Source organism: Varroa jacobsoni, unplaced genomic scaffold (assembly GCF_002532875.2).
Source record: "Varroa jacobsoni isolate VJ856 unplaced genomic scaffold, vjacob_1.0 scaffold_724, whole genome shotgun sequence".
Taxonomy (NCBI): domain Eukaryota; kingdom Metazoa; phylum Arthropoda; class Arachnida; order Mesostigmata; family Varroidae; genus Varroa; species Varroa jacobsoni.
In genome coordinates, this window is record NW_019213626.1 from 97189 (window position 1) to 113843 (window position 16655).

Genomic DNA, 16655 nt, shown 5'->3' on the forward strand with positions numbered 1-16655 from the left:
CAAGCGAACTCAAAGCTTCGTCGATATCGTGCCTCTTCGATCGAAAGAAGACGTTTTTGCTGGGACCAACGGCCCGGGAGAAAGCTCGTGTTAAGGTTTCAGACGCAGTAAATTGTGGAGCGGTATGTTGTACCACTACTAAATGAACGAGACTAACTCTAAATATCTAATATGAAATAAATATAATCTGAATATGTTCGATCTTTGAACTAACGGGCGATGACGGCGACGGCAACGGCAACGGCAACGTATACACGTTGCTGGATATTTAGTATGCCTAAACGTTTTTGATATATTTATGATAGAAAATGTTAGAAACTATATCACGTATACAAGCGTTAGTTGTTCTTTAACTCACAGTCACTGTTTCCATAGTTTCCAAAACATTTGTTGGGGCAATTCTTTTTGCCTCTAGTGTTTTTCATTTTTTTAAAATTAAATGTTGGCGCTAAAAATATATATTTTTATTATGCCGATGTAGCTTGTGGCGGTTGTACCGTATGCCTCTGTAGTACAGATTAGCTCCGCGGGTAATTCGATTGTCCAACTATGAGCCTGTTAATATTCTTTTAATTTCTGATTGTTAAATAGCTGTTTGCCATATTTCGTCTAATAATTGTATCTACCGTAATGCTGCTTGCTTGCTTGCCTCGGTCCAGGGATACATATAGAACATGCCATATTCTTTTTAGCTCTGTGTCACATTCACACTGATACAGGATAAATGGACTTTAATGCTAGGTTCAAAATATTTGATACAAAGAAGCATTGCTGTACGCGTTTAGTGAAGGGAGCCTATCGTTATATATATATATACATGGCCTTTCCGTCTTTAGGCCTCTATTCGCGTTCGTCCTTCATCATGTTATTTAGCGGTCGGTGTTTAACAATCGCCAACAGTTGCCGTTCAACAACTACATTGAATCTTTCAGTCGTCGTCAAGCGTTTACTAACAATTAAATCTGCATTCGCTTATATTGGAATAGTTGCGTGAGTTTTTTAGTCCCCTTATACCTGGTCAATCTAATCCCAGATGTTTTTATCATCTAATAAATTGTTTGACTTAGTCCTAGGAATCAGTTGTCTCGAAAATGTTCCATTGTAATCTGTTATCCAAAGATGCTATACGAGGGGAGTCTTGATATAGATAGGTTTCAACTTCCAACAATTTCTCGAGTTCTTTCGAGCGCTCTTAGAGTGATCCTTTACATTATTCTCATCGCAATTTCGAACGTAAAAATAAGTTTTACGGTAGTTTTCCATTAAACTATCGACATCCAGAGTCCTGTGTACGTTCACAGAGTCCGTACATGATTAAAATTTCGATGGGATATTTTTCGCTTCGGGTGGAATGGAAAGGGATGAACTGGCTAATGAGACACATCGTCACTTGTTTTACCATGCATAGCTTCTACCATAGATTCTGCAGGGAACCGACTGAGTTAATGAGCCTGACGATACATTAATGTGCTCCAAATGCCAAGGGAATCGTGGCAAATATCATGCCCTTCGTTGCCCCCTGGTGCCATCTGGCAAGTCTTCGAAATTAGCTTCATAAACTTAACAAGACGCAAAGTCTTTTACTGGTTCCATACGCTTTGATCCTGAAATAGTGTATTATTAAGCTCTATATTTGCCTTTCGTAGAATATAGACCTTATACGCCTCATAATGAATCAAGTTTTCCTTGGACCACAAAAACAGCTTCGACCTTTCTTACCCTAAAATTATAGGGTGACCTCTGTTTGCATTTTTTTAATTGTTCACGTAAACCGTTAGGTAAGCCAAGATCTTGGTTGCATTGTATGTTTAGTAGCTCTATGTGATGCTACACTAGCGATTTGAAGGTTATCTGTGTCAGCCGTTGCGCCAATTTTGCCTGCTTCGAATTGTTGCCATAAAAAAAGGAGCGAATTTCAAAAGAAGTTTCAACAATTGAATATAACTTTTATTAAGAACCGTTTTGGACAACACTGCGCGCTCTAGTCCGGAGAAAATACGTTGGTATTCTCGAGTTGTACTTTTGTAAGATCCTATATTTCGTGACAATATAAACCTATTAGGTGCACTTTCGGAAATTCAGATAGGTCTAATTAATGATAACGTCCTAAAGACTAATATACCACACAGTGATAATGCGATTGATATTATGTTGACTGTACAAGCTCTAAAAGCTAGCTTCCTTCGTACTTGAATATATGCATACAATTGTCGACGCAATAGAAGGTTTTCATTGAGCTTACTTGTCAAAGGTGATCCAATCTGGATTACCCAGAGATTTTACACGAAATAGCAAATAAGATGATTAGAAATCCTAGAGAAATTGTAGAAGCTAGTGGATCGTGCGGTGAGCCAATCTGAATGTCGTAATTAGTTCCACTATGAAAGCAGCATCATGAAATGATTAATATATTGAAAAGCGCTATTTGGCCCAATTATGTTAAATAAACATAATTGTATAAACAACACTGTATAGTAAACAAAAGCTATCATCCCACTCGGAACTGAACTTGTCTCTCAATATTGCCTAGGGGAAATAGACCAATGAGTAGGCTGATATGTTTATGTAAGTTGGTATCGAACGCTTCTATAATCAAATATTCGCGCGCATATTGAAATCGATTTTCATATCCTATCATTGTGGCTTAATGACAATGGTCAAACGGCGCTGAACGGACCACGCTTATTGTATCGTGTATATATTTCGACACATACAGAAATTTCATATGAGTCTAAAGAACGAACTGTGACAATGATCTGACAAATTTTTTCCTGATCATACCACACTCTACGATGACAACTAATTGCGGACATATTTACTCCGGTGACGTGAACCATCCTTCTAATTAACATCTTCGAAAGTGAGCAGGCATACATGAAGTCCTCAGTAGTTCGATTCCGTTATCTGAAGCAAAGGTAACGAGTGATTTAATATTCAGTTTAATTTAACATTCAATACTGAGAAACCACCCAAGTTTGTGAATAATGCTCGGATATCGGGAGCTCTCTCACCATTGCTTTCAACATTAGCTACTGAGGACATGCACACCGGTTTCGACATGCAGTATCTTGATATCGTATGCTTGGCTAATGACGGCTGTAGCATGAAAGAACAAAAATTTGAGTGTTTAAAAGTAAGTGCAACTTTACATCGAGAGAAGAATGAAACTATTCGATATTTGTGTGCTCTTGTAGATTGATATATAGCTTCATGTGCATCCATAGTGCTCTATAGTTCAGAAACAAATGATCCATGTTTGTGATCGCTACTATATACTAATTAACCAAGGCCTGGCTTTTTTAGATACGATAGGAAGATACTCCGTATTATTTGTGTAGTTGTATAGATCTCAGGAAGAGGTGCGCCTGACCATCATGGATTATGAAAAACGAGGTAAAAATATCTCAGCAGCAAGTAACGCGAATTTGCCCAAACTCTGACAGCCATTTTGCGCCTGACATATACTACGTTCCATGTAGGATGAAATAACGTTTACTTGATTTGCCTCGTACTGTTCGAACCGAGTTGAAGACGGCGTCCAATATTAGTGAAGCTAGCTTTAAGATCTTTGCAAAACCCTGCGCAACGATCCAAAAATTGTCCTAAAGAACGCAACGGACCATTGTATATATAGCAAGCATGTAATATTAAAATATGATGCACTAGGCGTTCAAACGATAAACGGTGCAGAAGCCTTGAGTAGCACATCCTGGCCAAAACTCGTTCATTCGAACAACCTGTACGTTTTATGCGTCCGTTTTATTCGACCACGCTGTCAGGCGGGATGTTTTCATCCTGCGCACGATTTTTTTCTGATATTTCTTAGGATGATGATGACACGCCGCTGGTGTGAGTGACAGGCGGAAGCGTGTAAGCGTGATTTGCGTCTCGGCGCCTTTTCCGGACGCGAACTTGCACAGCAGCTTCCAGAACGGGTAGTGCTATCGGCGTGGGGCGCAGGACGTGCACCTCGTGCACCAGGAAGGCTCGTGCACCGGGCTTGAAAGGTTGCTATTTCGGGGACCGATTTTGACTAATGAAGCCAAGCATGGGCTTTTGTTCCTCAGGTTTGGTACTGAGCGACCTCTCTGACGATACACTTATGAATTTGTGAAGTAACTCAAATAGGGTTGCATCTAAACTCTCCCTGACTGTAGTATTCGTCTTGATGACAGCCGCCAAATGTATCACGAAAATGGTGAAACTCGGCGTTTCTAATATAGGCGTCGACAGAGGCTCCAGGACGTATAGTGGCGCCCGCACCGGCTTCGAAAATGGCTTTTGTTACGCCTGACAGCAGCGTCCATGGCCCCGTACGTGTCCAGACGGGCGGATAGGACCTCTACGACGGCTCGGGCTGTGGTGTGTCAAGTCGAAAAAAGATTAACCGAACGAATGCAGAGATCTATAGACACCAATACTAATAAAGGTGCCTTTTGGGCGTGCACAACGGCCCCATAAAATCTAGGACAATCCTATCTTGGCGACAGGACACGTCAGCGATTCTACAGTCGTTTGTGGCAGACAGGCTTGTTGGGCAGACCAGTTGACAACTGCGGACGTTTACCCGAATTTTTATTTGGAGGTTTTCATTTGAAAAATCGCCAGACGTCAACCAGTGGGATCACCAAAGCCTAGTATGTTTTTAAAAGATAGCGTTGCATCGGAGCTGAAATAGTTCAAATCTGCTGTAAGTATTGGCGGGTTCATCTAATGTTTTTAATTGGTACATCATAATGCCCCCTAATTACAGTCATACGCGTTGTATTACAGAAGCTCTTGTAGAGGCCGTACAGTGACGCAGGGATAGGCGGTGCTTACTGGAACCAAAAAAGAGCAGCTTGCGTCACCTATCATTGTTCTTTTTATATTCGGGTTCCGTCTTCATGTCTTCGATAGATTTCGTATACCGTCAGGTCAAACTCTAAGCCCAATGCAAGGCCGAAATCATATCAGATTCAAGGACAATATATTAGGCCGTAACTAGGCTTTTACGAAACGACACTCGACTGTATTAAGCCAGAACATGGGCATCCAAGACTCGTGATTTCTAAAGAGACTATAATTTTTTTCTTGCTTGATTTTTAGCAATAGCTCAAGGTTATTTTTATTTAGAGAGAGAATTTTAGAATATTCCTCCTGATAAAATTTGGAATTATACTGAAGCAAATCTTATGAGTGAGTGGTCCTTAGGTAAAGCTATACTTAAGCGACATATTAAGTATATGCAAGATAAGATATAGAATTTGTCGAAAGCTTCGCCACACATTGACTATGATAAAATAGAAATAATAGGTAAGATGGAAAATAGTTGCATAGCCTGGGCCATGGGCGGTTGTGTTTTATTTTAAAAACTGGTCTCCAGCTTTGCGTCCCGACAAGGAGTACTTTGCTTGATGTTTCAAATTCGTTCCGAAGGCTCTATTATCCTTTGTGTGCTGTTGGCTTAATGAGAGGTTATTACTCGCGGCAGGTCTTCCCGTGAAGACAATGAAATATTCCTCTCATCGTGACGAGTGGTTAGTGAAGTACCACAAAAACTGGTATGGATTACCTCGTTTTAATTAATTGCCACTGGTTTGCTCGCGTTTCGCCTGTGATTAGGCCGACTCTATTTCTCTCTGACGATTAGCATCACATTTTTGTTGTCCTCGAAGAGAGCTATTTGTCGTTCCAAAACAAGCCTTCCTAAGGTCAAATTTCTGCTGTGCCAATCAAGTACAAAACATTAACAGGCCCTGGTGTAATGAGCGTCGATTTTACATTTAAAATGTTACGAACACAACAGATATGAGAGTTTATTTTGCAGTTTGAACATAGAATAATCAAATTTTTATCTGGTCTCTCATTAAGAAAATGAACACATGGCATTAGAAAATGAGCTCATGACAAACCAAGACTAATTATCCCAGTGTTTCCTTCAAGTATAGACTCCGGTTAACGTGAGATTTGCCTTTAAGCTTAGGCTCAGAGTGCCGCAAGATGATAGTTTTTGACTGCTGAAATCTATTTGAGAATCCTATAGAAAAGGAAAATCAAAAGCTGTGCTGTTAATAATGCAGATCACAATCGATTAGCTCAGGTAATATCTTTGCAAAAAAGGTTTTATTACGCTAAGGTCATATTGACCTTGTAGAGGTCAGCGTAGCGATGCCTTAAAAATTGGTGCTTGGTGGTGAATTCAATTCTGTTGAATACCTAGAAGCACAATGTTTGTAAAATGATCGATTATTGGGGATGACGCGTTTATGCTATTGTTAGCTCTCGATAAGGCTAAATGGAACAAGTGAACGCGTTTAAGCGCATCTCACCAAACTAAGCGGCACTACTACGATTAGGTTCCTCTTTGTTTCCTTACAGGTTGTCCCAAATTAGGCTAGTACCCGCTTTGTCCTCGTTTCGTGTGTTCTCAGCAACATCAGTTGGAAAGCAATGAGTAAGTTATTCTTATGTTATATTCAACCAGCATTTCAAAAGACAGTAATTACATTCAGCATGCAATAACAATATTGTACTATGAAAAAGATTAGCTACACAAAGTATAAAGGCGTCTGAAGAACTCAGAGAACCAGGCTAAAAAGCCACTTGTTAAAATATTTTGCCTAACAATGCAACAGTTGGGAACATTTTTAAATGAACGTACCTAAAATTCGTACGTTAGTGCTACATAGATAGTCGGTAATTATTGCATCGCCGAGAAACCGTTTTTACAAACCTATTCTAGACATATTTAAGTGAAAAGGAATTTTCCTAACAAAACTAAAGATACGTAGTTTATCTATTTGGACGCATCTAAGGATTCATATAACCAAATTTGTTTGCTCATAATGTCCATGTGGGGAACCATGTTCTTATGGGATGGATACGTATGCAGATAGCGCTATAATAGTTCCAACTGAAGATCTGTGATCGATGGCAACGATGGTGGGAGTAGCCCACGACTAGACCATTATATAGCCTCATACTAGCGTCTAGAGAGCCGCAACGGTAGAGCAGATAGGAGATACAAGGCTTGGGATTTTATCCTCAGATTTTTTAGTATTAGCTCATCAATGCAATGGCGTTTAATCCGCCTTAATATCACTACATACCGTAGTCGTAATTTATTTATATATTGTCTTCACTATTTAGGGTATCTGTACATACTACGCCTCATTTCCATGAGTGGAGCTGGTCTTCAAAAATAGCCACGTAAACTTAAGCTTAATCAAGCAAAAGTACGACGATTCATCCCCATTGCGCATTTACAAGATATCTGCACATATTGTTCTGTACTTCCTCAGCCAATTCTTTTTTTTCTTTTCCCTACTCACTTATTGATATAAGTAGAATTACAACAAACTATCTATTCGTCATTATCAAGTACGGATAATAACAACAATAAACAAATAAAAAACCTTCGAGAAGAAAAAGAGACTTTGGGAAGCTACATAAGATGGAAATTGAGTTCCGTTTGCCCTACCAAATTCCGCTGAATCTATCTGAAAACCCATTGAGCTGCTTTTAATTAGTTTAAACTCAAGTCCGAGGAACTGGTAGACGCGTTGCGTCTCACCCTGTCTCCCTGGATTTTTTTACTGAAAACAAACCAGTTTTAATGAGCAACTACGGGCGCGCTACTGACAAACACTTTAATGACGGGAAACAACTGTGGCGCACGACGTAACTGTATGAGGCGATACGTTACAAAAGGACAAACATTAGCGTTACGTAGGATATGTATGCATGCGGTATATGGAGTACGTGCTCTGACCTTACGGATACATGACCCGAAAAGCTCACGTCCTTTAATACTCATCGCTAATCTACTGAGCGTTTTCTCAATCCACGCTTCGCAAGGCATTGGGTTAATTCGATTCTTTGTTCGCCTCAGGGAGTTCATTTTTAAAAAGAAAAGCTTTGTATATGGCAATCGTTGAATTGTAACATGCCGAGATTCCGACGTGCTCTAGGACATAAGGTTAGTTTTAAAGTATACGTTATTATTATTTTGATATGTATTTACAGAATACAAGAAAAAAGTTTTTTTTAAAGGCTTCAAGTGTTTTAAGGCATCACTGGATTCCTTAACTTCTGCATTTGCTCTCTTATCTGACTGTGGCCAACATTTGAGGTCACACTCCATTACATTGCTTCCTGAATACTTTGTCGATGACATTTTACACACTGTTAATTATTGGTGACCAAATGATATTATGCCGGTTGCTCGTTTGCAGTATAAGAAGAATGAGAAGATTAGTGGAGAGCAGGCTCGGTTACCAATGGCCATCGTCACCCGTCGCCGCGTGAACCTTTGCGTTAAGGGAACCATATGGCTAGTGTGTGTTACTGGCTTTTTGTTTCAGGCGAGTCGTGTAGTCGAACTCTATGAGAAATACGAGTTCACCGTGACGGTTTTCGAAGAGATGCGTTCTAACATCGAATTCCCTGCCGTGACGATCTGCACCGAACAATGGTAGAGTGTTAACAAATGGTCCAAAGCTCTCCATTGTGAGCATGAGGCAGTTCTACTTCACATGGTAGTTGAGAGGTCCTTTTTAAGAAGCACAGTCGTAGGCCTTATTTTTGAATTAACTTTCGGGTGTTATATTAATTTGACAGAAAAAATTAAGTTAGCAATCGAAAGTAGGCACTGAATCTATTGGTTCATGGCTAGAACCCTTACCGAAAAAATGCGCCTTGTACAACATGTCCCTAGATAAGTGGGTTGGTCTCATAGCATACTCTAAATAGACGCAATTTGGCGTTGATAATTTCGCTGGCCTTTTGATGAGTGCTGTCAGCTTTGTGAGTTTTTTTTATGTTTGCTAGGATAAGCTAACATGAATTGAACTATGTCTGAATACAAGTAATTTTCACTACTTTTAGTTGTGTGTTTCTATTTCAGGGTGAATCGCAGTGTTTTGTGTAAGAACCATGAGCCTGATTGCGATGTAAGTGTTCAAACACAAGCTAATTTACAGATTTATGCTACCTGACCCTGATATAGATCAAGGATTACGCTACTACATGGTTTAATTGGTTCATATTTTTTTCTCTATATCGCTATTGGCGAAAACATGTTGCATGAGGGTCCTCGAGTGCACATCCAGTAAAATGGCGTAACCTGTAACTGATAAGATTTTGTTTGATTATAACGCTTATAATAGACTCAAGGTCTTTTATGCCATATAATTACTCCATCGCTCCCGGCATTTAATATGTCTCAACTATTTTATGGCGAGTTCTGAGAAATTATCAGTTATGAGAACAGTTCGAATCTGTATATTTGAGGTATCAGGATTAATGGACGGTAAGCAAGGGATAGGTAACCTTACAAGTAATAATATTGTTTAAACAAATAACTTTCCTGGATAGAAAAAAATACAATTTATACAGATAACATTCCCGCTGTGAGCGTGTTTGGTGACCGTAAGTTTACACATTTATTTTCTGTAAGTAGAGAGCTTGGCACATAGTTTATTTCACTTGCCTTAAAATACATAGTCATACAAATAACTTTTAATAAATAAAGAACTTTATCAGATGTGTTTTTGTCAATGTTAGACTGTTCCAATTCATCCGAAAGTCTCTCGTACTTTGTATTTCTTTAAATATTTTCATTTCGATCCCGTTCTGTAGACGATGAAATCCACCAAAAGCGCGTATACTCGTATCGGTCCTAGTAAAGGTTTTAATTTAAAAAAAAAAGACCTCGGGAGGAAATGCTATGCGGTGTAAAAGAACTACATACGTAGATAACTGTTATTTTCATAATTTTTATGATATAAATAGTAAAGGATCCCTCTAATAGAATATTGTGACTTCATCATAATAGTCTTACGCCTACCTGTGCTCAGTAAATAATATTAACAGTGGGTACGGTGGAACTGCTTGAATCTAGAGAGAAACATCGTTGTCTGCAGTAGAGATTGATTTTGTGTGCAATGTCAAGAATTGCGGACAGTTAGGCAATCATTTTATATCATAGTATGGCGAAAACTCACGAACATTTTTGTAGGCCTAGGAGACATCTAACGCCAGTCGGCCTAAACGAAACTCTCGTTCGGGATTAAAGTAATTCAGGATTAAAAAACAATGAGTGTTTGGACGTTAAGAAGAGTTCGTAGCAAACTGTTTGCTTCAACAGTTGGCACTAAGATATCTTCGTCCCTTTCTTGGTTCTTCGGGAGGACAGTACGATGATGAGGGTTGACCAAAGTTAACTAACACGAAGCGAACATTAAGGTTTTTTAAGGTGCTCGTTGAAGACACTAGTTGCTCTTCTGTGATTTGTTTTAACTTGAATTGCTTTGCCGGTTCATTTCTAACGGCTCATTTTGCCTCATCTCAGCTTGTGTAACAATGAGCCAAGAGTACGAATGATCGATACGCGAATTTATTAAGCCACTTTTGAAACTGCTTCGTAGCGGTTTGGACCAAACAAAACTCTTGAAGTTGCCACATTTCCCAGATCGTGCACTACCTTATCTATCTGTACTATTTTTTGAGCAGCTCTGCTGACGGGTCCTTAACAGGATGTTTTTCAGCAAGCAGTACACAATTCCTGTCACACTGAATGTAGAGCGTAATGTACGGTAGATCCAGGCGAATCAAGCCGATCTGTGCGCGATTTGGTCTTGATAATTAAACGGATTTTAGGCTGACGTACGCTGAAGAGCAATTAAACCGTTCTTAGACGTTCTTAGTGTAGGACACGAATACAGAGCCGCCCGCCTGGCCCCAGCGTCTTCGTCTAAGATATCTTAATCTCTACCGAACTTTCAAGATGTTTATCAATAAAAATACTACCCACTAAAAGCTAATATAACCGAGTCAGTCATGTTTCGACTACAACTTAGCCAACGTTTAGTTACCTTAAAGTTGTATTAGCTTATAAGAAAATGATATATATATTATATAACTTATTACACTAAACATATATTGTAAGCTTTCTTCTAACCGGTTGATTCACGTTCTTGTGACGCCTACTAAGCTTGACAGCTCTTCGGTGACTCGCCTTCTCTACGATTACGATCTGCGTGCGGATGTGTCTCTGGAGCCGGAAATCCTCTTCACTTGTAAGCTCGTCTCAGATGCGCCTGGATGCTCTTCAGTAGACTGCGTTGGAATGTGAGAGTCGAAAGGCCACACGTTATTATTATGAAGTGCGTAGTGGGCGAAACCGTAGGGTACTGAGTCTTTTATAGTATGATTAGTTGGCTTGATCCAGAATCAATAAAATGACTAGCGCTCATTTTGTTAGTATATAGTTGCAAAGATGTGATTTTTAACATCAAATAATATCAAACACTATTGCTCTTCAAATAAATATAACATTCTCAAGAAGAAACTCATAAGAGTCCAACTCCAAAGTTTTGACAACACGTTTTTTTACGCGTTTTCAAACAACCAATTTTATATGTAATTTTTCCGTTCTTGTTTATTTTAATACGTAACTTCTATATCAAAACAAAGAAATATTATTAAAACATTTCTGCAAATGACAGACTATAATTAAAATTCTACGAGCGCTGCACACTGTTTACTATAGTAGGTATTTCTGCGCGTTTTTCGCCCAAAATCATTTTTGACACTAGATTGAGAATAAAGCGTACGTAAAGACGATACAGACAGCCTGGTTCCATATAGATTTCTCTTCCGGCACTGAACAAGCGAATTCCACTTAAAGAACTCTTTTGAAAATGTCAGCGCCCAATTAATACCATATTTATCGACAAGTTGCTCAATTTTATAACGACTGAAAAGTTATCTCTTATAGAAAGACTATTTGAACCGCTCAAAACAGAGTACTATGGCTATGCAACCTTTTGTGTCCGTGACGTAAAACTATACTAAAAATTGAATGTTTTTTTTTTTCATTGCGGATCGCATAAACTAAGTAAGGCCATCCAACTATCTTGCACCTTGTACGCTACGGCGTGAAGATAGCCCTATTCTATTCATGCCACAAACAGCTTTGTTCGACAAAATTTTGTTGACAAGTTAACATCTTGCTAAATCTTCAAAGCTAGAACAATTACGTTCTTCTCATTTAGTAACGAATACAGCATTAAATTCTATGACAGGTGCCCCAAGAGAATTTTTCGAAATTATACGGAGCGTAATCCAATGCGCCTAATCTCTTTGGATGAGTTGCCATGGGCGACGAGTTCAAGTCCCGGTACAATCAAGAAAATAAGGAATGAAGGCGAACACGCTACGCCGTTTCGTGGGTCTGCTAAAGAAACCCCTGATATGTTCAGCAAGGCGATTTATTCACGTAGGATGAATAAGTGCTAGTGCTAAACATAAAAAAAAAAAAACTTTTCCAAAAAAAGGAATCACGTGTAGAAAAAAATCGGACATTTCACGATTGTGCCATCGGTTTAGCGCATTAAGGCCTACTTAACAGATATTGCCGCTGATCTAGCGCCAACATTTTGTTACGTGGTAAATAAGTATTAACCTCAAGTATTGCGAATATGTTTGTTGCAGGATAAAAAGGACGCATTTTCGAGCGCCCTCCTACGGTTGCTACACGTTTGATATACATCAACATGCGCAGAAACATAACCCGTTCTTTGACTGCAAAACACCTTGGCTCTACGGTTTGTACACATTATCATGTAACTTTCCTGGAAGTTGATCAAAAATGGTGGGGAGGTTATTTTAATCGCTTTTAACGATGGCGTCATTGTACCTGCAAAAGGTACATCGATAAAAAAGTGACGTTTGTGCCAACAACTGTTTTCCGATCAGTCTCATGTGGGCCCGAGCTTATTTATAGCAGGTTTCGTATCGTATAAAAGGTTATAGCAGGTATTTAACAGAGCTCTTTGGCGCTGCAGGAGTTTGCAATTATGTTTTTTTCGTTCCACTCCGCTGTACACGTTGTTTTCGCATTTATTAGAATGAATTAGTCGCCTTGACGACAGTGGCAAGAATGAGAGGGTACGGACAAAGAGGAAATAGAAGGAGACCAATCAGAGTACAAGGGAGGATTAGGTACATCTATTTTAAATTGACTCAGGTGGCGGGGGGGTTAAAGAATCGAGTTGGAGAAAAAACAGTTAATCGTAAGCGGCAGCTAAAATGAGGAATACACAGTTTAATGTTACTGTTGCTTTCTGGTGTATCGTTAACTTGAATAACGAGTAAATACCGATTAGAGGCCTTTAGAGACATTTATTAATTGAAGTCCTAAACAAATTTAGAGTGAAGCACAGGGTCCACCAGAACTACCATATTGCATTGGAGAACGATTTAGATGATGAATCGATTTCCATCAATAGCACTAGAAGCTCAATCGTACCTTCAAAAAAAAAAAAACTACGATACATTTATTAAGTGTATGTGGAGCAGGAGGTATGCAATCTCGAATTCAACGTCTCCTCACAAAGGTTGGGAACCTCAGAGTAAAGATGGTGTTATTCTACAAAGAATTTCTGATAAACGATATTCGTGAGAAGATCAAACGTGCTAGATGCGCATTTGTTGTTTAATAGTCATTGTAATCCGTAAAATTGGGACACTATCAATATTAAGCCACCATTAACAACTTACATTTAAAAGGCCTACGCAAATGAAAACCGAGATGGAAACTGTTTACGGGATCTCTGAAGCATCGTTCGCCGCCGTGCTTTATTGACGACGAACAGGTGGGACAGCCATAATCACTGCCGATAACATTGAAAAAGTTCGCAAAATGGTGTTAGATGATCATTGAGTTAAATGTCAGAAAGATAGCATGCAGAGTAGATGTCTCGGAAGAATGTATTTGCTATCTATTCCGAAGAATTCAGTATAAAAAACATAACCGCACGTTAAGTGCTGGGGTTGCTCACTCAGGGCCAAGGACAAATTCGAAAAAGCATTTCTCGCTTGCAGCACGTTAAGCAAAATGAATCAGAGTTTTGGCGTCAATCAATTAATAACTGTAGATAAAACGTGGATACATTACAACACTCCTGCAACTTGGGCGGAGCAAAGGTTGTTTTGTTGGCTGGGAAGCTGGTGTTCTTTGAGGTAGTATTCTTCGACTATTGACTTTTAAGCAAGAACGGTCGTATGCGATGCATCGTTGCCTGAGCTGAAGAGAGAATTGCGAAACACCGGGTGCATTTAAGAAAAACCCCGCCGTCACCATCGCAAAAAGGGCTCGAATTAGTTGACCACTTATCAAAAGAAAGCCCGGGTTCCTTTAGCGTATATAGTTTCAATTTATGTATAGTTTGAAGCCTAATCCACAGTCGCGATTAAGGTGAAGAGAGTAAGTAAAAAGATAACAGAAAATAATTTTTTGCTCCTTTGAAACTGGCAGCGAAAAGTTTTCGCCCTGTATAAAATTAGTTAGAGAGTGAGTATCTTAGAATGCATGATTTCGTCTAGCGGCAATTGGTTTGATACTCGCTGTATACTTTAGCCCTTTGCCATTCTTTTTGTTTTGTTCATTAGCCGATTGCTATCAGATTCCTATAATTTATCCTTTCGTTATGTTTGTTAGCTTCTACCAGAAAGGCTACAACATCTACTATCAGTTAAGTGGCCGTAGGGTAGTATGTACTTGTCAGTACCCAGAATCGGTCACGGTGCATGCTAGTCAATACAAAAAGTACTAATGCTTAACACACGGAAAACAAATTCAGCTCTAATAGGCTAAACAACCTGCATTCCCTTTTATTATGACTTATTCATATCTATATTAACGCGCAATATGTATTATGTACAAATACCCTTCAAACGTGCGTACGTTCAGAACATTTTTCAGCTCATTGCTCTTTTGCCCCTTCTATGCATTTCTCGAGGCCGTCTCGAAGAGTAACGAGGGGAGCTGCCCTATAGGGCTATAGTGGAGCAGTCGTATTTTGACTTTTAAAACCAAAAAATATTATTCACATTTATGTCACATAGGTTGCTATACATTTTACGGACCCGCGAGGTATAAGGTTGATTGCGACCTCTTACAGAACGCACGTATACAGCATCAAAAATGCTGCACTGGTAACCATATAATTATGTCTCTGTGGTTTGCACTAGTAACGTGTCCGTTTGATAGACATTCAAATGAAAAAACTACTATTACTTGTGATGACCTGGAAGTAAAAATTGCGGCTTGTAACGAACATATTTCTAATTTAATACTAACAGTCGGTAGACGTTTTTCAGAGTTTCGATGCAAAAATCTTGTTATATCAAAATTTACGCATTGCTTGACGGTGCTACACTTAAATCTATTTCGTATAAACTTGTCGCATCTCCCTCCAACCTAATAATCGTAACTTAGTTTTTTTAACTTAACCAAGATTGGATGTACTTTCAACATTGTTTATTGAAGCCACCGCTTTGGGAACTTTACAAGACCTTCGGACTTGTGACCGATGGTATCTTACAAAGGATCTTAAATTTCTCCACAGTGCAGGCTTTCCATTACTCTACTTTCTCTATAATCCGGGCTTTCCATTATTTTCCCTCTTTCTGGCCCGACCGCTTGTGGCTACCAATGAGCGGACTAAAGATTATTTATATAATCTACACTTTTACCCTGCGTCCAGTCCTTCCAGATTTCTGTTAAATTAGTCGTGACACGCCGCTGCCGTGCCTCGCATAATGGATACGCACGTATTTTAGAGACCTGTCTTCAGCGGAGAAGCTGAGGGCATGAGCCGCCTTCCAAAGTTCAGAGACGGAGAAATTGGGTGTACTGCAACTTGAGGCTCATTGGGCAAAACGGCTTTGAACCCATACAAATGCGGTTAGATTTTCGCTTACCGCAGTCTTCAGCATAAAAGCAGTTATTGGCAGCATCGCAAAAACGGAGGAGCTGGACGTCTCAGCAATTGCGCACACAGCTGCTGCGTAACTCTGTGGATCGTCCATTCATTCCGCCAGCATATTTGCTTGCAGATGACCTGTAGCAGTTCTCAGATGACGAATGTTGGAGCGCACCAAGTACTGCTCGACTTGCCGACCCCGGAAGTATCTCGCGTTGTCCGTGACGACGGCGTCTATGGCGTTAAAGCAATTCTATGGCTAGAAACCAACCCAAACGATTCTAATAGACAAACGACGAGCCTCTTGCATAACCTCTATGTGTCGAACAGGAAGGAACAAAATAAGTGCAATAGTTTTCACGAACTTCAAGAAGAACTAACAAGGAAGCGTCTTCCGGGACGCACAGCGGTTTCATAAAAACCAGACGCACTCTTGCGTAAGGTCGTGCCGGCACGTCTACAAGCTTTTGGGGCACCGGCTCATCACTCCTCTTTGATCTCCTCTATGTTTATTCATTCATCCAGACACGTTTGTTCCTTGACAGATGCCGCAACTTATTTCGACTTAAAGGGCATACCAAATTTTTTTTTCAGTTAAAACAAATCCCTTAGAAAGAGTTGTCCGAAAATAATGCTGTGTGCCATCTTGGCAACGACAGTAAAGTCACCTATTTTCAACCGACCTTCAACGGACTCCCTCCACGATGGTCGGAAGCTACTACTGGACATCAATGAACCCAACAGCCCGCTTAGCGTTTCGTACCCGAGGAACGAAGACGCACGTGTGCTTCAAAAAATTAGTAGGAACCGCGTCCAGCACACGGCACTTACTCTCAACGTCGATATTCAGTGCGGTCCATACTAATTCAGCATTCTACAGCTTCATCTTAAACTCCGAGGGAA

The 16655-nt window shown here is 39.7% G+C and overlaps 1 protein-coding gene across 8 annotated transcripts in view; it reads left to right on the forward strand.

Moving 5' to 3' along the window:
• Positions 1–16655, forward strand: part of LOC111263010 (uncharacterized) — a 39321-nt gene that overhangs the window by 10424 nt on the left and 12242 nt on the right. For 3 of the 8 annotated variants that reach the window (XR_002681976.2, XM_022837714.2, XM_086969416.1), the window contains exons 1-4: positions 5327–8455; positions 8888–8933; positions 10976–11112; positions 12478–12590. Coding sequence is in view for 7 of the 8 variants with exons in the window: in XM_022837714.2 (XP_022693449.1) it covers positions 8196–8455; positions 8888–8933; positions 10976–11112; positions 12478–12590 (556 nt within the window). In the remaining variant the exon portion in view is untranslated. Of the gene's footprint in view, positions 1–2926; positions 3134–5326; positions 8456–8887; positions 8934–10975; positions 11113–12477; positions 12591–16655 lie in introns of those variants that run through there. The other 5 variants (XM_086969415.1, XM_086969414.1, XM_022837710.2 and 2 more) reach the window with 3 other exon arrangements.